This window comes from Sander lucioperca, chromosome 21 (assembly GCF_008315115.2).
Source record: "Sander lucioperca isolate FBNREF2018 chromosome 21, SLUC_FBN_1.2, whole genome shotgun sequence".
Lineage (NCBI taxonomy): Eukaryota > Metazoa > Chordata > Actinopteri > Perciformes > Percidae > Sander > Sander lucioperca.
The window spans coordinates 29,241,962-29,266,772 of record NC_050193.1 but is presented as its reverse complement, the minus strand read 5'-3'; the positions used below and the strand labels follow the sequence as shown (position 1 = coordinate 29,266,772).

General features: G+C 40.5%; 1 protein-coding gene across 2 annotated transcripts; it reads left to right on the top strand.

Moving 5' to 3' along the window:
• The first annotated feature begins 3,172 nt into the window (after positions 1-3,172).
• zmp:0000000896 (caspase recruitment domain-containing protein 10) lies at positions 3,173-23,772 on the top strand. Of its 2 annotated transcripts, none has more exons than XM_031320801.2 (24): positions 3,173-3,414; positions 7,984-8,226; positions 9,901-10,038; positions 10,990-11,176; positions 12,498-12,636; positions 13,992-14,207; positions 14,341-14,460; positions 14,952-15,077; positions 15,897-16,076; positions 16,177-16,281; positions 16,446-16,482; positions 16,600-16,637; positions 16,732-16,826; positions 16,953-17,002; positions 17,259-17,379; positions 18,412-18,589; positions 18,853-18,976; positions 19,116-19,356; positions 19,526-19,592; positions 19,723-19,825; positions 19,970-20,128; positions 21,129-21,241; positions 21,390-21,505; positions 22,666-23,772. In XM_031320801.2, exons 1-24 carry the CDS (start codon positions 3,345-3,347, stop codon positions 22,694-22,696), a joined length of 2,997 nt encoding a protein of 998 aa, XP_031176661.1. In that variant the 5' UTR covers positions 3,173-3,344; the 3' UTR covers positions 22,697-23,772. The 2 variants fall into 2 exon arrangements, with proteins under 2 accessions (XP_031176661.1, XP_031176660.1); XM_031320800.2 differs by having other exon boundaries at positions 3,179-3,414; positions 22,662-23,772.
• The last annotated feature ends 1,039 nt before the right edge of the window (positions 23,773-24,811 follow it).

Genomic DNA, 24,811 nt, shown 5'->3' with positions numbered 1-24,811 from the left:
TTTTGGTTTTGGTGTGGCACCTCAAGATTATCAGTGGTCCCATCCTGCTACCACTGTGAAATATTTCTAAGAGCGTAGCTGTCTGTAGGAGGAAAAGGCAGAGAGTAAATGACAAATAGTAAAGCAAAGGGAGAATAAATGGAAGAACAAATAGAAAGGGTAACAGGGCAGGAGGGAGTGATGAAAGAAAAACAGAGAGGAGGTGTGAGTTTGTGAGTCATAATGATAGATGGAGCCAAAAAGAGGGAATCGATGATGAGATAAAAACACAAAGAGGAAATAGGGGTATTTATATAACCTCTATTTCCTGTCTGTATATTCCCATATTTAAAAAATAATTACCAGTTAAACACATAGGCTTACTGTACAAGTCTATGAAAGTATACCATGTCCCTGCACATGGTTAAGATAACACAATCAACACTACTCGACTAATTCTGGTATTTATTATATGTATAAGAACAGATCCTTCAGTGAGTTTATCAAATGAAATGATGTCATCAATGCTAATTGTGCACAGCTTACCATATACTTAGTGTGGCCAAGGCCTGGTGTAAAGTATCTGTGTTTATTTCTGCGGCTACCTAGCCAGGTTATTCAGAGGATGTTTGCGCACCTTACACCTTACTACGCTTCCTGCGATGATATAAGTGTATAATATCTCTGTCTGCTTTAACCCACACTATCTCTCAGCAGCAGAACTGACACTCCAAACAAGAGGCCTGTTTACTCACGGGAGGCCCAGAGATGGAGGGCAGGCTGACATTTCCTGTCCACATGCCAAGAAAAAGACACAATCTTCTGCCTTTCTGCCTTCACACTGTAACTGCAGGACACATTTCACACCCCACCTTCCACCCGATCCTCAAGAGTTGGCAATCTGCCTCGAAGAGAAGTTACTCTCCATAATGATATACATCACATCCAGTCATTGTATCATTTAAATCATATACATTTATGTATATTTTATGAACCAAGCATTTATATTATATACCTCTTAAATGTACGTCATTTGAATTGTGAGACAAAGTCACTTTTTCTCCTCATGTGATGCTCATTTAAAGGTCCCATGGCATGAAAATTTCACTTTATGAGGTTTTTTAACATTAATATGTTCCCCCAGCCTGCCTATGGTCCCCCAGTGGGTAGAAATGGTGATAGGTGTAAACCGAGCCCTGGGTATCCTGCTCTGCCTTTGAGAAAATGAAAGCTCAGATGGGCTGATCTGGAATCTCCTCTTTATGACATCATAAGGGGAAAGGTTACCTCCCCTTTCTCTGCTTTGCCCACCCAGAGAATTTGGCCCACCCATGAGAAAGAGAGAGACATCATGGCTTGCAAACAAGCAAAGTGGAAGTTGGTCAAGGCCACACAACTAGCCTACTGCTCCAAATAAGTGACAAAATAACGCCAACATGTTCCTATTTACATGTTGTGATTTGTAGAGACACAGCGTGTACAAAAAACAACGTAACATGAGACACAGCCATCTTCTAACCGTAAACAAACCGGGAACTATATTCTCAGAAAAGCTCTGCTCTGCTACTTCTGCTACTTGTCTCATGTTACGTTGTTTTTTGTACACGCTGTGACTCTACAAATCACAACATGTAAATAGATGTTGCCGCTATTTTGTCACTTATTGGGAGCAGTAGGCTAGATGGAGCCGGTTACCTCCAGGATCTGGGCTAGGCTAAGCTACCGGTGGAGCCGTCAGACAGAGTTACAACACGCACGGACACGAGAAGGGTATGTATGGACTTGTCTTACTCTGGGGGTTACGGTGAATAAGCTACAGTCCCAATAAGTCGGCATGTTCCTTTAAAGCTACAGACACAGAAATGGCACATCCTAAATTAAGCTCATTATGGGACTGGCTCTAGTGGATGTAATTCTGCACCAAGGCTGAATTTCGGGAAAGAGACTTCAGATACAGTATTAGGGGACCACTAAGGTCTATATAAAAGAGACTTCAGATACAGTATTAGGGGACCACTAAGGTCTATATAAAAGAGACTTCAGATACAGTATTAGGGGACCACTAAGGCCTATATCAAAGAGACTTCAGATACAGTATTAGGGGACCACTAAGGTCTATATAAAAGAGACTTCAGATACAGTATTAGGGGACCACTAAGGTCTATATAAAAGAGACTTCAGATACAGTATTAGGGGACCACTAAGGTCTATATAAAAGAGACTTCAGATACAGTATTAGGGGACCACTAAGGCCTATATCAAAGAGACTTCAGATACAGTATTAGGGGACCACTAAGGTCTATATAAAAGAGACTTCAGATACAGTATTAGGGGACCACTAAGGTCTATATAAAAGAGACTTCAGATACAGTATTAGGGGACCACTAAGGCCTATATAAAAGCATCCAAAAAGCAGCATGTCATAGGACCTTTAAAGTCTTTCACCTGCTGTTAAATGATTTTGTGTATGACCTGTAATTATCATACTAATTTACACAATGCTTTTTGGCAACACTTGCCTCTACTTGTTTTAACCTCTACATCACTTCCTGGTTTCAGACAAGCTAAACCCATTATTAAGTTATCTGGTAGTACTCTCAATCAAACAGTATGAGTCAGCTGTTACACTCATTCTATACTTCTTACGGTCATTCTGTCGGAAGTGCTAGAGACATACCAACCATAGGTCTACAAGCAATGACAAAAATAAAAAAAACAAACAGTGAGGAAATAAACTCATGTGTCATTGTGTTTTGATGTATCCCACAACAACCTACAACACAAAGCTGTAGATTTACTAGGTGAGAAGCTATTCTCTGTTTCTGACTGCAGTGAAGCACCTGTGACTACTACTGAGTGACTCACGGTGTTAATGAGTCAAATTATCCTTAAGTCTTTGAGATATATCTGTGACAAGCCTTTATGGCAAAACTCACAATTTAAAAAACAGCCCTGACAATATTTTGCAATGTTAACAATATCACAGGGGGCAGCTTTGAGTGGACAACCATTGGCTGAAAGCGCCCTCTAGTGCTTAAAGACTACCATACAGACGTTATACATAGATCTCTTTCTATAGGCATAGCCACACTACTTTCTATAGACCCTTCATGAGCAGTAAAATGTGTTCCGCTTTCCATTAAGGGAGGAAATGCGATGTGATGTGATGATACTGAAAGTGGGACTTTTTTTTCCCCTCCTTCTTCTTGCTTGGCTGCCGATTGGCTGGTTGGAGTTTACCGAGGGTGGAGGATCTGAGCGTGCCAAGGTGTGCGTAAAAGGAGAACCTGTGCGCTCCGTGGCGCCCACGCACTCTGACACCTGCCTGTTTGGTTTCTTCACTCCTCACGCGCCTCTGGATCTGAATGGGACGTAGAGGACGCTTTCCGTGGTCTCATTTTCAAAACCGATTCAAGGAGGGTCACGACATGAGCGGTAAGCCAAAATTTAAAAAGATGGTGCGCTGTTTACCATTTTGTATAGGCTATGTTCACATTCGTGTGGTATTATTGCATGTTATATGGGTAGGAATATTTAATGGGAGCTGTGTATGATTCGTTTGAAATGTTCTTCTGGGAAACGATTGACAGACTTGCAGCTGTTCTATCAGTCATCATTATATGTATAACTACGCGTTAAATGGCAGCAAGGCTGTCCCATGTAGCCTACCGGTACGCTGTCCGGGTTCCGGTTTGTGTCAACACAATGGAATAAACTACTCTTTCTGCAGTACAAGTATAAAAACTGCATTTTTTACCCCCACATTTCATACAATAATCCACCACATTGTGTAAAATCCTTTGTAGGTCTTTATTATATGTCCACTGTGCATGTATCAACTGGATTGATCTTTTTCTTGTGATGTAAGCCACCCAGTGACACTCATGGTAATTAGTTATGTGATTATTATAGGCTATATTAAATATATTTTATGGCAACTAAATTCAAGTTACCTACTGTTTTTTTGCATCCATTCTCAGTTGATGTCTTGTCTCAAAACAGATAACACAATAATCTAAACTCAAAACTTATTACAGTAGGTTTTCACTCAGGTTAAATACAAAATTGCATCTCATATTTATCAAAGCACACACAACTTCCACGCAAAGTTTAAACATGGCCTTTTAGAGAGAGAAAATCTGACACTGTGAGAAATGGCAGATGATTGTATTTCCAAAAGTGTGAAGAAAAGATGGTATTTTGTTTATCATTCTTAAAAGCCAGTTATGGAAATGGACCGTGGAACCTTCTGATGGGTGGCAGTCTCAGTCTGTAGGGAGTTGGGTTGGGAACTGGAGGATCGCTGGTTCAAGTCCCCGTATGATCCGAAGTACAGAGTGTGGACCGGTAGCTGGAGAGATACTAGTTCACCTCCTAGGCACTGCCAAGGTGCTCTTGAGCAAGGCTCCAAAAACCCCCCCCCCCCAACCGCTCAGGGTGCTTGTTCAGCAGTTGCAGCCCCCTCACTCTGACATCTCTCCATTAGTGCATGTGTGTGTATTACAGGCTTGTGTGTAATATGTTAAAAAAAACAGAGCGTGAATTCTAATTTCACCATTGGGGATCAATAAAGGATATAGAATTATTATAAATTATAACCATCATTAGTCTGTTCTTATCAGCAGATAGTTTTGTGTCATTATTTGCTTTTAAATGATTTTCCCTGAATGGTAAGCAGACCTTCCATTAGCAGTGCAAATTATTTATTATTTTCTTCCCAGTTTTAACTGAACCTTATGTTCAACTGGGTTGTATCAGTCAATTCCTAAAGAGGATGGTAGATACAGGATTTCAATTTGGGTGAGTGTTTTTTTTTACTACTTTGTGTGTAAGGAGGAGGAGTTGAGTGAGAATCACATGAGAACAACGTCTAAGTAGAAGTGTTTATGGGTAATGACCGAGATTCCAGAGCATCCAGACCTGCCTCGACCTGCCCGTTAGCCCAGAGAGGTCTGATGAGCTGCAGAGCAGCAGGCGACTCACTCCCATCACTGGTAAACAACATCATATAGACTCTATATTTATAGAGTCATTTCATGATTGGTTATTTCTATAATTGAACATACAAAGACCATCACAGGTTATCAGAGCCTAGATTTATGTCTTTACGTTTCTTTGTTGTTTGGTCAGCAGCCCAAAAAAAAACAAAGTATTATAAAATAAATGCAACATTTACACAGGATTTTCAGACTGCAGTGAGCTGAGAAGAAGCTGGTCACCTGGGCCTCTCTGTGATTGTAAACTACATTTGTTAAACCAACAGAAATGAGGCATGGGATTCTGCCTGTAGAATCAACACAGCTTTGGGGGACTTGTGTTGTTATAGTGTGCCTTGTTCAGGAAATATCTCACTGGATTTAGATTAAAAGCGTTTCCTCCCTTGCATCACTGATAAGGGAAATAACCATTCTGTTTTTTGTAAAGATAATTTTTTTGGGCTTTTCTGCCTTTAATTTGACAGGACAGCTACGTGAGTAAGGGGAGAGAGAGGGGAAAGATATGCAGGAAATCACCACAGGTCAGATTTGAACCGTGGACCGCTGCATCAAGGCATAACCCTCTCAGTCTATGTGTGCCTGCTCTACCCACTGAGCCAACCCGGCCACTAACCATTCTGTTTTTAATAAAAATAAGTAAGTGTTAGTATATATTTAGCTGGTTTTTAACAAACTGTATTGAGTTATTCACTTTCTCCCATTGTGTCCTCCACAGTGTGAAGTGAATGGGACTGAGAAAGCCTTTGTCTGCGGTCTCCTGCTGTGTTTTTAGGTGTGCGATATGAGTCAAGCCAGTATTTTCATTCCTGCGCCCTGAGACCCAAATTGTCCTCCCCACTTTAGTTTACAACCCTCATAACAGCAGACTCTTTGCTCCACAGGAATGAAACCACTGCTGCTGTTATATGAACTCACACATGTTTGTAAAATATAAGCTCTTGCTCGTTTATGCAAACTCTTATTGGCTTTCATCTATTCAAAGTGTCCTCCTTATGTGAGATTTAACACCATACCTGCTCTCCGTGGTGTAAATGGCTTCAAGTTAAATGCTCATCTATTTTGTCAGGAGTAAATCCCCCTCAGCATTTCGTGGAAGATTTCCAGTAAGGAGCTCCATCTCATTCTTTCACTATGCAGCAGATTAACCCGTAATCCATTATGAATCATTCAAAATTACTTCTATTATATAGCCAGTCAGTGTTGGACAAAGAGGATCATCATGTAACAACTTTTAGTTAAAACTGCAATTAGATGAATAGTAAAATATGTCATGTTTGCTTCTTATGTCTTAGCTTCACATTGAAAAGCAGACAGACTGTGATTGTTTAAAAAAACATATAGCAACATGCTGTAATGACCCACTTTGATGGTTGAGAGACGCAGATAAGTGCTGTCAGATAAAAACTAATTACAATGGAATCCTCTGTGGGAAACGATATTTAGTCTAAAGCTGGACATTAGACATATCTGTAAATCTGTGTGACGTGAAAGAGACATCTGTCTGAAGTAGCAAAACATTTCTGGAGTAGGGGTGGGCAAATGTTTCCTTTGGGATTTTTTTTAGCAGTGGGGTCAGGTCTGTCCGAACAACAGCTTGAACGAAGCTAGCGCGGACCGCTGTATTAACGCTAGTATTCGGGGCACAGGTAAAGTAAAAAGAAATTGCTTTTTTGTACCACTAAAAAGGCTCAAAATATCACTAAACTTCAACTGTAGCATAATGAGGGTCCCTACATGTTAACTGAAGCATTGAGACAGTTTATTGAACGAAGAGCTGCGGGAGCGCCGTGAAAAGGCTACGAGAGAGAGAGCTACGCCGCAACAGAGCCTCGTACTTCGGGAAACCAGTCAAGACTTACAGCTGGCGATGCAAACTAAAATCAAAAGCAATTTGCTCAATATATCTGAAATATTCGCACCGACGTAAAACATAACTTGTCTAGTGTACTTACTCAGTGGATAACTGTCTATCTGGTCCCTCCAGTCTGGGTCGCCATCTCTAATTTATTTTTGGGACATGGAAAAAAATTTCATTTTTCAATTTTGTGGTACAAAATAGCGATTTATTTTTACTTTCCCTGTGCCCCGAATACTAGCGTTGTAAGCTAATCAGCGGTCCGCGCTAGCTTGTTTCAAGCTCCAAACACAATCAATTAGCATGAATTTATGTCCCAGAGAACGACAGAGTGGGTACACATCCGTTATTAACCCCTAGGTTCGTTTTGTGACGGAATTGTCCTTTAATAGTTGAGTCGGAAGAAAGCGAACGTTTTGACAATAAACTACATCAACACAACAGTATGTGGAGTTAAATTGGACGGGCCCAATATGAATTCTACTTGTTGTTAAATTGCAATGTGAGCGGCAGCCAATGATCCTGCATTATGTCGGCAGGATCATTTAAAAGGCAACCGCGACTACATTGTGCATTTGGCTATTTCTGATACCGTGGTGGCAGAAATTTTGCCATGGCAGGCCGCCACTACAAAATCAACATAGAGGAAACACTGGTGGGAATCACCAGAGGCCTCATGATACGATATCATCACGATACTTACAGTCATGATACGATATTATTGCGATTTTAAACATATTGCAATATTCTGCGATATATTGCAATATATTACTTTTTTTCCAGCTTCAAATTTTTCCCAATTTCAAATGATGTCCCCAAAAGGAAACTTTGTCAACATCTGTTTTATCTAAAAAGATACATTTTTTTGTCTGTTCATCTCACTTCAGTTGTATTGCTGCAAAATGGGATTGTCAAGCAGACAAACTGACCAACACATATATAATAATAGAGCGATACTTGGCGTCTGTGTATCGATACCGTATTGCTACCGAAAATATTGCGATACTATGCTTTATGGATTTTCCCCCCCCACCCCTATTCTGGAGTCACTTTTTTTTTTAAATGCACAAAATGTCTGTCTTCTTGTCTCTGTCAGTGCACAATCCTTTTTCAAAGGTCCTGAACTGCTTGTAAATGTTCGGTCCCTTGCAGGTGTCACAGTTTGGGCGGAGGAGGGGGACATAGCTCAGGAGGAGGTCCAATCTTCTCCCCCCTGGTCAGAGGAGCGCTGTGAAGAGCTTTGGGATCGAGTGGAGGGTGTACGACACAAGCTCACACGCATCCTTAACCCGGCCAAACTCACCCCGTATCTGCGGCAGTGTAAAGTCATCGATGAACAGGATGAAGACGAGGTGCTCAACTCCACACAGTACCCACTGCGCATCAGCAAGGCCGGTGAGAAGAGGAGAAATTTCATTTGAAAACATGAAATCTGCATCAAATTCTGTTCAGTTCAGAGTCCATAGTTCTTTATTGTCCCTTTAGGGGGAATTTGATCTGCAGTCGGAGGAGGTACAAAAAGTAACGAAACAATGTAACACTATAAACAAGGCATAAAACATCTTAGCAGCGTACAACCAACAGATTGATTAAGATAAATGTTGTCACTTAAAAAGTGAACAATATCAAATAAAATCCTTGGGATTGTCTGGAAAAGTGATATTTAAAAGTGTCACTGAGAAGCCCCAAGTGCCACTAATAAAAAGAGTTGTGCAAGTTAACAGCTTTAATTGCACACAAACAAAAGAAAAGTGTTTTTGCTCTAGAGAGGCTGTATCTCCACCCAGAGGGAAGAGTAATTGACCGTGCCTTCTGCAAAGAAGAAAAACTTTTGTTTTGTAGTGTAAGGTTCCCATAAAATAAGCAAAAATTAAAATGGACTCAATATAACTTCTGAAGCGTGGGCGGTTAGCTCAGTAGGTAGAGCGGGAGCACACATACAGAGGTTTATTGCTCGACGCAGAAGGTCCAAGGTTCAAATCTGACCTGTGATGGTTTTCCTGCATGTCTTCTCCCCTTTCATTTCTCAGCTTTCCTATACAATAAAGACAGAAATGTCCAAAAAAAAAAAAAATATATATATATATATATATATATATATATATATATATATATATATATATAGGATCTGAAGAATAAAACCATCAGAGTCGTATCTGCGTACTTTTAATTGTGCCAGTTTACTAAAATGGAAACATAGAAACACATGCTGCCTTATTAGAAAATCTAATTGAGAAGACAAACAACACACAAACATGGGCGTCGTCGTGACAAAGAATAATGACAATTTCTTGCATTATTTGTTGTCTGGCATTTTTTCCTTTATGAGACAACTGATAGGAAACATTGGAAGATAGACTGGGGGAAAACACGCAATATGTCTTTACTAATATAAGCCGATACAAATGGCTGTTTAAGAGACAACAAAATAATCTACAATTGTTTGAGAAGCTTTGAAAATGGGCAGCAGAACAGTGCATGCAGTATGGTTCATTTGTAAAACTCCAGTAGGGTCGAAACGTTGCATTTATATTAAATATGGGAGTTTAAAGCAGTGTTGCGGACATTACAATTTTTTTAATTTGTAAAACTCCCAAAGAAGAAACATTATGTGTGAGTGATTGTGCAGCGGGTTGTCAGAGAGTAACAGTTGGGTAAAGATAAATGTTGCCGTGAGAAACCGGCAGGAACTAAGGAGAGAGTAAGATGAAAGACAAGGCTAAGTAAAGGGGAGTGGAAGACAGACAGAATAAGGAGTGGAAGAAGATAAAGATAAAGGGGAGATGTTGCAAGTAAAGACGGGATGAAGACGAACACCTGAGCACCCAGTTCATATCACTGCTGTTTCTTTGCCAGTGAATTATCTCATGTTAGATCCATCCATTCATCATGGTCATGTTTTAAATACTTATGTAACTACAGTGTTAATGACAATCACATCAAAGAGGAAGCGTCTTTGTGGTTAGACGATTTTAATTTTATTAGTTTACAGAACCAAATTAATTTCTAACTAATTACACATTGTTACAGTTTTTCAGATTTGATTTCCCGTTTATATTTGTTGAACAGGTCGTTTGCTGGACATTCTGCGTGGCCAGGGCCCACGAGGGCTTCAAGCCTTCATGGAATCACTGGAGTTTTACCACCCAGACCAGTACACACAGCTGACCGGAGAACAGGCCACACAGCGCTGCTCCCTCATACTGGGTAAGCAGGGGTTTCTCTGCATGTTGAGGATGGTAGATGTGTGGACTCCCCACATGTCACAGAGTTGAGTTTGACTCTAGGAAGAAATCTACCAAAAATATGTGAATGGCATGTGAAATTGTCCTGTGAATAAGGCCTATTAAATCGTAGGCTCTATTTAATCAGAAATAGACAGATGCAGATGTTTGCAACATGTTTCTCTGTCATGACTACAGAAGTATTTCAGTGAATACATGTCATACAACTGTGTGATTGGTTTCATTTTAGGCACTACATTGAATTTGATCCCAATATTTCAGGCAAAAAAACGCAAAGTTTAGGAGTTTTCAGACTTGAGTTTTGAGACTTAAATCTGACCTTAAAGAAATGACTTGGCCTCTCTTGTGTTGGCTTAACATCTACAGGAGAGGTTGTCTTTACTGGCACATAGTAAACACACTTAGAGCTAAGAGATTCAAACTTAAAAAGAGAAAAGAGAACACTGCGGTTTAAATGGTGGCTAGCAAACAAACCTGAGATAAAAGCACATAAAACATGGTTAACAACTCACTTTTAAAGCCATAAACCCAGCGTTCTACATTATCCAGTAGATCCGTGTACTCTCGCAGAGCTCTTGGTTATTTGTATTATGCTTAAGAGGCTATCTAAAGGATTGAAGGTATGTTGAACAAGCAGAATATAAGGAAAGGTATTCAGACATTTGGCACTAATGGTCTAGAGTTTAGATTTTGATTTCTGCAGCTCCTCTGCTTTCACAAAGTATACACAAGGTTTCAGTGCATCCAGATATTTACGAGTGCATATCTGTCACATAGTCAGACACAGTAGACACATATTCATACACAGACATTAAAACAAGCCTCTCTGACTCTCTGCGTGAGAGTTTACCTTTTCCATACATTAAACAGGAGTACCCATGATTTATAACCTCCACCTGTCTTCACTCCCCAGATGAGGAAGGTCCGGAGGGATTGACCCAGTTTCTGCTGCTGGAGGTGCGTAAACTGAGAGAGCAGCTTCGAAACACCCGCTTGTGCGAGCGACGCCTGTCTCAGCGCTGCCGCATGGCGGAGGAGGAGCGCAACCGCGCCGAACGTAAAGCTCAGGAGTTACGTCAGGACAAACTGCAGCTAGAGAGGTCTGTCTCCCTTAGTTTGTTCCTCTTAGTTTGCATCATGCTGTCATCAGGATGTGAAAATAAAATCTTGTCCCAGAGAATGATATTATGAAATTGTACAATATGAGTCACGAAAGAAACTTTTTTTCTGACAGTTGAGACAGGTCATTTCTATTGTTGATGGCATCAAAGGGGTAGTGAGAGTACAACATTACTTCCGGTAAACAAATATTAGTGTGAACTAAGTTCTGCATTTTTGCTGCTTTCAGTCTTTTGCTTAAATACAACAAATTGCTTGTTGAATTTCAAACAAATAACAGGAAATCATTTCTAACATTCTTTTAGTGAACAAATTGAACATTGAATTGGATATAAAAGGAACTACTAAAAAAGGACAGTTACGTTATAAAGTGCAGTTTTCTACTGATATTTTCTTTCAACTAGAGCCCGACCAATAAAGGATTTTTTAGGCCGATATCGATACAAATATTTGGTGATTTAAAAATCCGATATTCCGATATATTGGCCAATATATATATATATATATATATTTTTTTTTTTTTTTTTTTAAATCCAGAAACGCGTGACAAAACATAAACAGATTTCCCTAACATTAGTTATTTGTAGTTATTTATGAGTCCTCACTAAAATAATATGATAATGCAGTTTAAAAATAAACTTGTTTGTTTTATTGCCACAACAGAACAGAGGAACATCAAAATATATTAATGTTCTGATAAATAAAATGTATAAAAATAAAAACTTAAGATAAGAAACTTAAAGTCCTTTGAACAAAAACACAATAACAACAACAAAAAAATCAAAGAGTGCCAACAGGGACGTTGTAGAGCGCCCTCTGGTGGACAGACTACGCAACGCCAACACTCAGAACATGGTTGAAGGGTGTTTCGTCCATTTTTATTTTATTTTTTAAATATTCATTTATCGGCCATTATTAATGCCGATACTGATAGTTTGGAAAATGCCTAATATTGGCCGATAATATCGGCCTGCCGATATATCGGTCGGGCTCTACTTTCAACTACCACAAAAAATCTCTGTGTCTCAGCTGATCTATGATTGTTTCAAACAAACTGATACTAAAGGGATGAGGGACGTAAACATACAGTTAGTAACTTTGGGTTTTCATAGAGGGCTTATCATTGGACAAAGATCTCCTGCAATTTAGAGACTGGGATTTCATTCAAGAGGGTATATACCTGCAGTGTGAATGTAACTTTAATGTCGCAGAAAGCACAGGGTTTACCTTGTGTGGCACAAAACAATGAATCAATGACAAAAAGTAAGCAAATGTGTGCTCTGGATGATTTGTGATCTGAAGGTTGCGTCATGACTGGGAGTCGGCCAGTCGAGAGCTGGGCAAGCTGAAGGACAGGCACCTGGAGCAGGCTGTGAAGTACTCCAGAGCCCTGGAGGAGCAAAGCATGGCCTCCAGCCGTGAGAGAGAACTACTGAGGCAGGTCAGTCGTTCAGGAGCAACATAAGTTAAAACAGAAACTGTACAGTTTCTTAATTTGGTCTTAATTAATCTTCGAAGGGTTTAAGACAGAGTGTAGATGTTTTTTCACCACATCCAGGTTTTAAAATTTCAAGATTTAAGATTCAAAATCCTTTATTAATCCCACAACGGGGAAATTCACAATGTCATGAAATTCACAGATATTGATATCTATTGTCGAACACAGAGCTCTTCAGCCTTTTTAGGCCAAGGACCCCTTTGCTTAAAGAGAGACAGAGTAGGGTCCCCAACTACAACTGGGCCGGATGGATGAAAATGAATGGCTGAAGCTTAAAGCTCCATTGTGGCCAATTCATCTTTGCTTTTAAAATGTTAGAATTGTTTAAATGTACAGTATCTTTTCAGACATTTTCATTTTTGAAGAAGCAAACTTCCAAAACATTATTTTTTAGACATAATTTGGCGGCCCCCCTGCACTAACTTTGAGGACTACCTAGGGGTCACAGACCCCCTGTTGATTATCTCTGGTCTAACACAGTTTTTTACTGAGAATCTCCCCTGAAGCAGTCGGAGGGCCCTCATAGGATGAGCATTCCCTACCTCCCACCACATTCCTCAGCAGATCCTGACTCTAAAAGTGGCTGTGTACTTTCCGCAGAAACGGTGACATTGCCAATAATAGTGATCTTCTCGTCACAAGTCCCCCAAATTATTTCCCCCTGTTGCTCTAAACTTTAAGGTGCAGTATTAGGGGCTCCATGTGGGCCATGATTACCTTTCTATTTAACACAAGGGTCTGTTCACCAAAGATACCGTTTGCTGCAAAATCATGTTGGGACAGGGAGAGATATTTTAAGTGTTTGGTAAACTTTATTTTTTTAAAAAAAAAGTTATGTTTTGTTTGATGGCATGATAAGGCAGCAAATAACAGGCAGTCCAAGTGAAACTGCTTAAGATAGCAGCTGCAACATAGCAACTGAAGTCGTGTGAAGATGTTATCAGCCGCACTTTTTTTAGTTTGAGTGCTGTCACAACATGTTGACCATACCACTTAGGTATGAACCACTTTGTTGTGCTGACTCTGAGACAGTATGTGCAGTGTGCCTGCTAAAATTGGAATGTAGTATAATAAACGGGTTTGTTTACCTTTCCTTTTTTTACTAACTCCTTGAGTTTAAAGTTTACATATTACAGAATTACATTCCTACCATTATTGTAGATAAACAGCCCTTTGGCCATATCATTGCACATGTTTGACAACAGCATATCAAATGCCCGGTGTGGAAAATTTCAAGCCTATATTTAAAAAAATGTCAGAGTTTGTCTTTATGGCTGCTTTCCTTATTCTCCATACAGGTAGAGGAGCTGAAGTCCAGGCTGACAGAGGCAGAAAAACATACAATTGATACTCCAGGAAATGAGATGCCAGCAAAAAGAAACAGTTTGCTCTCTAATGGAGTAAATGGTCCTCCACCTGCTTTACCAGAAAAGCCGCAGCGCCGTACTGAAGTTCAGAAAGCGGAGAACACAGGGACTCAGATGAAGGACTCAGGTCCTACCACTGGAGTCATAGTATGTTGTCAAATCTACAATGTTTATCATCTAAAAAGGGCCTTTATAGCTGTCTGTGTTTGTGTCCAAATCAACCACACTGCTTTTTCCTCATAGTGTTGTCTCTAAAGATGGAGTGTTCCTGTTGTTTCAGGCTCTGATGGACATCCTGCAGCAGGACCGCAGGGAGGCTGCAGACCAGAGGCAGGAGCTGTGTGACATCATTACCCGACTACAGGGGGAGCTACAGAGCACTGAGGAGCACTGGGAGAAGGTGAACAGTAGAGCTGCAAGGATGAATCGATTAATCCATTAGTTGTCAACTATCAAATTAATCGGCAACTATTTCTTATTTTTTTATGAAGAAAGTAAAATGTTCTCTGATTCCAGCTTCTTAAATGTGAATATTTTCTAGTTTCTTCACTCCTCTGAGACAGTAAACTGAATATCTTTGAGTTGTGGACAAAAACAAGACATTTGAGGACGTCATCTTGGGCTTTGGGAAACACTGATCCACATTTTTCACCATTTTCTGACACTTTCTAGACCAAACAACTGATCGATTAATCGAGAAAATAATCGACAGATTAATCGACTATGAAAATAATCAGTTAGTTGCCGCCCTAGTGAACAGACTCACAAATGATCTTTAAGATTATGATTTTTTTTACTGGATGCAGTTGTTGAAAGGTTTACTGCCAAAGCCTGTGTTTTGTTTCTTCACTGCCTTTGGATAGAGGTCGTAATGGTTAACTGTGTTTGCAGCTGGAGTCGCAGTGCGAGCAGCTACAGCTGAAGGTGAGGACTCTCCAGCTGGACTGGGAGACGGAACAGAAGAGGAGTTTGTCCTACTTCAACCAGATCATGGAGCTGGAAAAGGAGAGAGACCAGGTCAGTGTGAATGAAGAGTCTCTAACCAACATACTAAATTAACACAGAGATCAATAAAATAAAATAAAAACATCTTGGAGCATAATTTTTGTAGAATGCTATGCAATTAGGATCTTTTTCTTTTTCTGTAGACTGTAATGTTTAATGTAAGTTTTAAATGTGTTGAGTAATGTTGACTGTAATGTTTAATATATGTTTTAAATGTGTTGAATTATGTGGACTGTAGTCCATATCCACAACGTTCCACTTCCGGGATTGCTCCGTTGCCGCCGGAAATTCCGCCGGATGTCACTCTTTTCGGCTGGATTTCCGATACCTTCCTCTTCCTTTGTGTTGGAATTTTAAACTCCGGTGGATTTCTGAGGACTATGGTTAACTGCTCCTCAGATCTCTGCAGGGTAAATCCAGACAGCTAGCTAGACTATCTGTCCAATCTGAGTTTTCTGTTGCACGACTAAAACAACCTTTGAACGAACACGTTTCACCAAAACAAGTTCCCTCCCGAGGCTATTTTGCAGCGGCACCGCAGCTCTGTCCGGCACTTAACGCCACCCAAGAAGATTGTGATTGGTTTAAAGAAATGCCAATAAACCAGAGCATGTTTTTCTGCCGTGTGGACTAGCCAGACCTTCCTCCGCAGCGCTGTGGAGACAGGTCTTAAGGGCACAGCTAATGGGGATCCTATAATACAGAGTGCATCAAGGCCCATCTGTAGTTAGTGGTGTTGCAGTTTAATAGCATCCCTGACTAGGGTGAACAGTTTTTTACACCATGCAAACTTCTTTTGTCTTTCTTTTTTCATCTTTTTTTTCCCCCCAGGCTCTGCGTAGTCGAGACAGCCTGCAGTTGGAGTACACCGACTGTCTGCTGGATAAGAACCGTCTGCGTAAACGCATTGCTGAGCTGCAGGCCAACGTGGAGCAGCTGCAGAGGGAGCTGGAGAAAGAGAGGGAGAGGGGCCGCGAGCTAATAGAGCAGAACAGCCTCTGTTTGAACTGTGTAAGTTAAACGCATGAGCACAGCACGTTAGCAGTGCAGCACCGTCTTCCCACAGCAACCACAGATCATTTTATACAGTATGTCCCCCGTGTCCCCACAGTCCCACCTGTCCCTGTGCAGTGAGGACCAGTGCTACGGCCCCTGCTGTTCCCTCGGCCTGGACCTGAGACCCCAGGCCGGTGGCACCCGCCTGCTGCTACGAAAGGTCAGGGCTGGCTACCATAACTAATTTTACTTACATTCACAATAATAGCAGAACTCCATCAGCCTAGTTGTGATTTAAATCAGAATTACTAAGAATCTACCTGCAAAATACCTCTCACTAACTGGGAGGTCATACTATATTTACTCATCTTCTCTGTGCCACAGACGCCCTCGAGTGGCCAAGCCAATGAAAACTCGGAGGGTAAGTTGTGCAAAGATGATTCTCAACTTTTGCACCGTAAAAGAAAAGTACTTTGTTTACCTCATAAACTGTAGATATACTCATATTCATGCAAATATTCTTTCTGCTTCTTCACAGATTCTCGTTCCAACTCCGAGGAGAATCTCCGTTCGTCAGTGAGTATCACGGCTCTGCTCCTTAATGAAAGAGAAAGAGAAAGAGAATGAAAGAGTCGGAATCAGTGTTTTTTTTTTCTACTTACCTTGCTAGTCTCAGACCGAAGACAATGAAAAAGAAATAAATCGGCTCTCCACATTCCCCTTTCCTCCGTGTATGAACTCCATCAACCGACGATTCAACACAGAGTGAGTTGATCAGCCCCACAAAACATTACATATTTTCAGCCTGCTCTACCTAATATCTCCACATGTAACTACATCTTATTACCTTTATCATTTTTTTTAACATCCCTTTTTTCTGCTCTAAAAAAGGTTTGACTTGGAATCATTGTGGGGCAGTGATGAGAACGATAACATTACAGGTATATTTGATTGCATGAACAACTGTCACAGTCTTCTTTGCAAACAGAACCAGGACCAGCCCAAGTCTGGATAATTAACTTCTATTTTAGCTTCTATTAGATGTAGAAAGAAACCCTAAATTAACTTCTAAATGATTGTCATTTGGCATCAAAGTACAATAAAACAAACCAAAGTAGGCATTGGCTCCAGTTATTGTTTTGCTTCCTTTGCACTTACATTGTGAACATAAGTTATGAGGCTCTCTGGTGTTTTCAGGTGAGCAGAGCGAACCTTCTTTATGGGATTCCTGTAACTCGCTACACTCTCATCTCTTCCCCCCTGACCTGGTCAACCTGCCTGCAGTCTCTCCACACCAACCCAACCCTAGTGCTCCCAGGTAGGCACAGCATCACGGTTTTGACGCCTGTCAATGTTAACCCTCTGAGGTCTAAGGGCATTTTCACATAGCTTCTTAAATTTACCTTTTTAAGGTATTTGCATATAACGGATTCCCATGTGTTTCACATCAAAATGTTCAGAACACACTCAGCTTTTTGTATAGTGATGCCCACATCTTTTCTGTGTAAAGAGATAATTTGGCACTTAAAGGACAAATCCGGCGCAAAATGAACCTAGGGGTTAATAACATATGTGTACCGAGTCGACTGTTCTCTGGGATCTGTTTTCATGCTAATCGAATGTGACCAGTTTTATCGCAAAACGCTAATTAGCTTATAACGCTAGTCGTCAGGGCAGAGGTAAAGTAAAAATAAATTGCTTTTTCTATACCACTAACAAGGCTCAAAATAGCACCACACTTCAACTGTAGCATAATGAGGGTCCCTACATGTAAACCGAAGCATTGAGAACTTTGTAAGTGTACAGACACTTTATTAAAAAGATAGATTATAAAGACAGTACCGTTCACGTATACAGCCATCTTGGGAAAACAGTCACGACCAGTTGAATGACGAACGCCGTGCAACGTGAGCTGAACTGTCACTTGAAATCTCCCATGGTCCGTGGTTTCCCAATGGGTCGATAGGAATTACGTTTGTGAAATGTAATTACATGGAAATGCATGCATCAAGTGACAGTTCAGCTCACGTTGAACGCCGTTCGTCGTTCGACTGGTCGTGACTGTTTTCTCAAGATGGCGCCCGCCTGTATATGCGAACGCTACTGTCTTTAATATGGTATGGGTGTACCGTTTTGAAAGGGTTTAATACTATAAGTGCAAATATTCACATTACGTGTGACATGTGAATGTTTATTGAAATAAATTCTAAGAGCACAGAACAAGCATAAGATTTAACGTTTTGATTAAATAAAGTGAATAGACTTGTGGAGTTTCTACTGATCTTTATTTTTTGTACAGTACATGTCACATCATGCTTAACCAATGCTGCCCATCTTTGCCATCTCCCAGGATTCCCTCCCGCTCCCCGTCCTCAAGCCCCCCCACCTCACCAAAGCACGGGAGAACCAGTCTAGCTGACGATGTTACGCTAGTCGGAGGGAACCTAACAGGGATCTTCGTCAGCCATGTGAGAGCTGGTTCCCCAGCTCAACTATGTGGACTGAAGGAGGGCAGTGAGTTGCTGGAGGTGTGTGTCTGTATAGTGAATATATCATGTGTGAGCATTGTGTGTATGTACATGCTTCATAAAGAGAATGTGTGCTTCAGCTAATGCTTATTTATGTGTTTTAGTACAAGTGCACATTACAGTTCTGCCTGCAGGTGTGTGAATATTTTGCAAGCTCCTTGATTGCAAAAAAAAGTGTAAATGAAACATAAGAAATAGGAAAAAAAGATGAACGTTAGAACGGAAGGCTGGAAGATAACATGCAGTTTTCTCTCTGCTCCCAGCTGGAGCGGGTTCTGTTTGGTGGGGGCAGTGTGATGCTGGGCCAGTGCACTGCTGAGGTAGCCCACTTTTCTCTGCAGTGGTGGTCCGATCCTTCAACACTCAAACACCAGAGCAACCCAGAGGGTGAGTCCGTTTTTGTCAGAGATTTGAAAAATGAACACAAAACAGTAATACCGTGTTCTTGAAACCTTTTCTGTCATGTTCCTTCGTGTCCCAGAGAGGTGAGACTTAAGATGTCCCTTCTTCCCTCCCCTGTGCTTAGGATACTCCAAGCTGTGCTCCCAGCTCTCGTCGCCTACTTTTATGGGTGCTGACTCCTTCTATGTGCGTGTCAATCTCAACATGGAGCCTTGCGGTAACCCGCCGTCTCTGGGTGTGTCCTGTGATGACATTATACATGTCACAGACACAAGATACAATAAAAAATACAATTGGCACTGTTCCCTGGTGGACCCGCACACAGCCAAGCCCCTGCAGGCAGGAACCATGCCCAACTACAACAGGTACGCCACATAGACCTTGATATTATTTTTAGACCGCATTCTAATTCTGGCCATTGAGGTTTTTTAACAGTGGCTCTGACATTACAGTATTATAGTATATAGTAAGTTAAAAGTAATATCATAATTATGCACAATAAGGAGTGTAAATAACAAATATTTTCTATCTCAGGGCACAACAGTTGTTACTTGTAAGACTACGAAAAATGTCCCTGGAGCAAAAGGAATTCAAGAGGAGGGTAAGTCTGCCTATTTTGAATTGATATGAACGGCAGGCTCACTTTCAGTCACTGTGCTTAACCAAACTATTACAGAACTGGTAACACACAGCTATGAGGTGTTTATTTTTCTCCATTTTCCTACATGTAGTTCCTGAAGAAACCATCTGGACGTGTACGATTGGTCAAGGCAGTGGACCCCAGTGGCCGTGGAATTGGTTCCACACAGCAGGTCCTTTACACACTCAACAAACGTAAGCAATAGCCATAGTGTTCCCGCAATGCAACACCAAATCAGTGCAATAAATCTTATTTGTTTCAGTATAAGTTTTCTCAGACAAACTGTGTATGTGTGCACTTTGCATTAATGTTACCTCTGTGTGTGCCTGTCCCTTCAGGTCATGAAGAGCACTTGATCCCGTACAGTTTAGTGCAGCCGGTGCAGGTTCAGACTAAGCGGCCGGTCATCTTCTCCCCCTCTCTTCTCTCCCGTGGTCTCATAGAGAGGCTGCTGCAACCTGCAGATTCTGGTTTGAAGTTCAACACCTGCCTTCCAGGTATGTGCACAGCATTACATTTTTACATTACATGTCATGTAGCTGACGCTTTTATCCAAAGCGACTTCCAATTAAGTGCTTTCAACTAGGCCTGGCAAGCTCGATTCCGTTTAAGGATTCGGGTTATTCTGAGTCACTCACTAAACTGATCTGGGTTGTGCGAGTTACTTGAGTCACTTGAGTCACTTGAGTCAGTATTGCTAAATCGCCAAGGAAACTCAGTCCTAGCCCATTGTCTCTAACACTAATGTAGTAGGAAGTTCTGTGGATTTACTCGGTGCAGACTCACTATTTCAGATCTGGTATTTTTTAGTCTGCCATGTTACCGACTTTAGAGGCAAGCCGCGCGAGCTGTAGTTCCAATGAGACAACCTGTAGGGGGACCGAAGAGGGAAAAGTTACATAGTATGCCTTTTAATATATAGGCTTTCAATGTAGACATAGAAACAGGAACGGAGAAATGCCTGCAGTGAATTTATTTTTATTTTTTTTGGGGGGGGCTTTTCCCTTTATTTTGAAAGTGGATAGATAGACATGAAAGGGGGAGAGAGATGGGGGATGACACGCAGCAAAGGGCAGCAGGTCAGATTCGAACCCTGCGCCGCTGCAGGACTCAGCCAACATGGGGCGAACTCAACTGATCCGAGTTAATGATACTAGAGGCTCGCGAGTCATGAGTTAATTTAAAGACACGGGTGAAAGATCCGAGTGAGTCACGACTCAAACAAGTTTACTTTCAACCTTGAAGGTACAAACTCCGGACAGCAAGAAGTAAGTGCAAGTACATTAGCTTTAAATACGCCAAACTACAAAGAACCAAATAAAAGTGCAACTGTTTTTAATTTATTTTTTATTTAACCAAGGTGGAGTCAGCGCACACACACTTATTCACACACATGACTCCCCAAACACTGATTTACTCAGCAAACAAAAAGGTTGATGATTCTTCAAACATGATACACCACAGTCTCCTCTTTCCTCTGTTTGTTGCGGTTTGCAGAGCCTATCCAGGCTTCAGAGAGACGTGACGAGAGAGTGTTCCTGTTGGACTCCCGCAGCCCAGAGCAGGCTCTGGGAATACGGCTGCAGTCAATACAGGATGTCATCAGCCAGGTAATGAAAACACAAAAAAACCACATCATGAAATCAAGAAGGGTGTTTTGTGGGTGAAATCAATAAGCAGTCATAGCTATTACCTGTATCACCCTTTTTATGGAAAGAGAAGATGTTCACATTATCCAAATCTCCCTCTCTGTCCCAGGACAAGCACTGTCTGCTGGAGCTGGGGCTGCCCAGTGTTGAGGGCTTACTGAGACAGGGGATTTACCCTATCGTCATCCATATCCGCCCTAAGAACAAAAAGCACAAAACGCTAAGGTAAGTGTGCATTCCTTTGCTTTGCAAGTACAGTATATTCAGTACAGTAACTACACATCAGATCATGGCAGCATGATGGTACTTCATTCAGGCTCGTCCAGGTTCACGTATACGTCCTTCCATTCACGTTGTGGGGTCAATAAGCGTTTTACTCCATGTGTAGATAGTGTAGTATGTTCTTACCTTATAGATACAAAAAAATAATCTTTTTTTGAAAGAACACAAAGTTGTTTTCTCTTACTTGCTGCATATGACCCTCCAACACAATTGTATATTTAAATATTTAAAAACTTTGGAACTACTGTTTCGAGTGAACAATGGCCCAATAGCCCTTCCTTTTTTATTAAGAGAAGGTAATTATAATTTAAGACGGTTCTCTATCTTTGAAACTGGTAAAGTGAGGACTAATGTAAAATTTAGATGTGTTTCAGTTTTGGGGGGTTAAATTATGGAATGAACTTGTGGCCGGGTTGGCTCAGTGGGTAAAGCAGGCGCACGCTCGATGGTGTTTTAAGCCCCCAACTCTCCTTCCAGGCAGCACTGCGACCGTTGACTTCAAGGCACCTAACCCTAACCTTAACCCTAACCATATAACCATAACCATTGCCTAATCCTAGTGCATCCAGGCAGCGCTGCCTGGAAGGAGACGTTGGGGGCTTAAAATGCAGATCAACCAGGCGCACATATACTGAGAGGTTTATGCCTCGAAAGCAGAGGTCCAGGGTTCGAGTCCGACCTGTGGCGATTTCCTGCATGTCTTCCCCCTCTCTCTCTTACTCCCCTTTCTCACCTAGCTGTCCTGTCAATTAAAGGCGGAAAAGACCAAAAAACAATCTTAAAAAAAACATGATGAGTTAAAAAAAATGATGAGTTGAAAATGTGTACGTCTCTGTTGAGTTTCAAAAAAGCTTTATAATCTAAAATAATTAAGGGTTATGATGTAATTTGATTACTAGGATTTTACTCAAGTATTTTAGTTTACTTTTTCTGGGTGATTCTATGGGGATTATAGGATAGGCAAAAATAAGCCTTGGCTTCAGCTTATTCCTTTTTCGGTTAGCTACGGTGGCAAACTGTGGGAAATAATTGTTTCTTTTATGTATGTTAACCGAAATAAAATGATTCTCTATATATCATCATCAACACTTCAAAATAGGAAGCTTTTTCCCCGGTGTGGAGAGGACAGCGTAATGGAGGAGGTGTGCCAGGCCGAGGAGCTGCAGCTGGAGACACTGCCCCTGCTCTACTACACCCTGGAGCCCAGCGCCTGGAGCAGCACTGATGAGCTGCTTGCAGCCATACGCAATGCCATCCACAGCCAACAGAGGGCAGTAGCATGGATCGAACTGGATAGGCTGCAGTAGAAGAGAAATACAGAACGTTTACGTCTTATATTCACAACGCAAATACATTTTCCTGTCTTTGAATAAAGAATCTGGCAGCTGCCAGCAGGCACCGAACCACAGCCAGGTTTCTATTTGCAACCAAGATCAATTTTTATATTTACTTGTAATCTCAAAGGAGGCCATGTATAAACGTGTAAAACCATGTCTATTATGTATAAACAGGAATTGCATAGTTCTCATCTATATAGCCAAGCAGGACTGGCTACAATGGGAGAATAGTGAAAACATTTTAAAACTAAAACGGATTTGACCCACACGAGACATTACAGATACTTGGGTTAGCTTTTTTTTATCAACAGGAATTATGCCATGTTACCTTTTCTCCATTCAGACCTCTTAGTTTTATTACATAACTGTACTTTAAAAGTAACGCTCAAGGATCACACAAGGTGCCTATTTTTAATGCATCTGGGTCACTGGCCCTTCAGTTATGTTGTTAGCCAAAATGTAAGCTGTGAGGACACAAAAAGGACCTATACAGGTATAGGTTAAGGGGATTGTAGTATGTTGTAAGCAGGGATGTTGTGAAGGGTGCAAATCTGCTTATCCACATTTTGTAGTTGCAGTAAAGACTGTGTCCTTATGGGCTGACATACTCTTTAAGATGTAAACCAATTGTACAGATCATACTTAAAAATATCAATCTGATATAACTGTCGTAATATGAATATACTTAAGGAGAAAAACTACATTTTTGGATATTTTTAGGTGGGCTGTGTATGACTGAAAGTCAGTAAGTGCTGCATTTTTATTTATACTACACTGTACAACAGAAGCTGTAGTTCACTGTGACCAAATGGTCTTGTTTTGTACTGCCGAATCTCTTTTGTAACCAGTTTCAAGAATAAATGTAAACAAAAAGGAATTGATTTTAACTTCACTTGTGTGCGCAAATATACAACAGGCATGATGTAATTTTTTGTATACAGTGTAGCAGTGATAGATTCAATGAGGAAAAGTCTAACAATCTGAAACACAAATATAGACAAAGTATTGTAAACAAAAATAAACCCACTCAACTAGACTAGACTATATTTTATGTATTCATTCCCACTATAAGAACTACTGTATATGTTCTCTATGTGAGTGTTAACATGATTCCTTGTCACAGGAAGAGGAAGAAATATTCTAGTAAATCAATGAAAAAGAAAAATATATATTATATAAAAATACCTGTAAAACTCTTAAAAAGCTGTTTTTGGGCAATGGGAAAAAAATTACTTTTTGTAATTAAAGTTACAAAAACATCACAGTATTCCTCACAAATCCAAATACATACAGTGTGCAAGATTAAAATTAGTCATACGTGGAATAAATACCTAAAACATGTAAAAATGTACAACATGTTATAAGGCCAATAAAGTCTTGGGCAGGTAATATAGTCACAGATTTGAGACCCATTTGTTTTTTTTCCTTTTTCCACTATTTATTGTACACAAGTTCATATACTGAAGTACAAACATACATAGACTGACATAGACAGTAGTTGGCCCATTTTTAATTTTTATTTATAAAATTCTTTATTAAAATTTGTGAACAGACAGACATTCAGAATTAGAATCAGAAAAAAATTGTATTGCCACAATATGAACACGTATGTGGAAATTGCCTCGGTCCAAGGTGCATACATAAACAAACAAACATATTAAACATTCAGTAGGTCATGGACATTCTTATCCTGAAATTAAAGATTCAGTATATACAAAAAAATACATATCGATCAAACGATATATGAGAAGTAAATTAGATATAAAACATTAGGTATCTAAACATAATAAATAAACAATGACATGATTAAATCAATATAACTTATTTAGGGGCTACCGGTTGACCTATTTGTTATACCCAGCGTGTATGACGTCATGTTTCCAGTGATAAGACGCCCTCTGGTGGTCGGTGT

Bases quoted from the DNA above. Each gene is read 5' to 3' on its own strand.
- zmp:0000000896 (XM_031320800.2), top strand. From the start codon at position 3,345: ATGGGACGTAGAGGACGCTTTCCGTGGTCTCATTTTCAAAACCGATTC. The intron at 19,357-19,525 runs GTACGCCACATA...TTTCTATCTCAG, and splicing joins ACCATGCCCAACTACAACAG to GGCACAACAGTTGTTACTTG. The intron at 21,506-22,661 runs GTAAGTGTGCAT...ACTTCAAAATAG, and splicing joins AAAAAGCACAAAACGCTAAG to GAAGCTTTTTCCCCGGTGTG.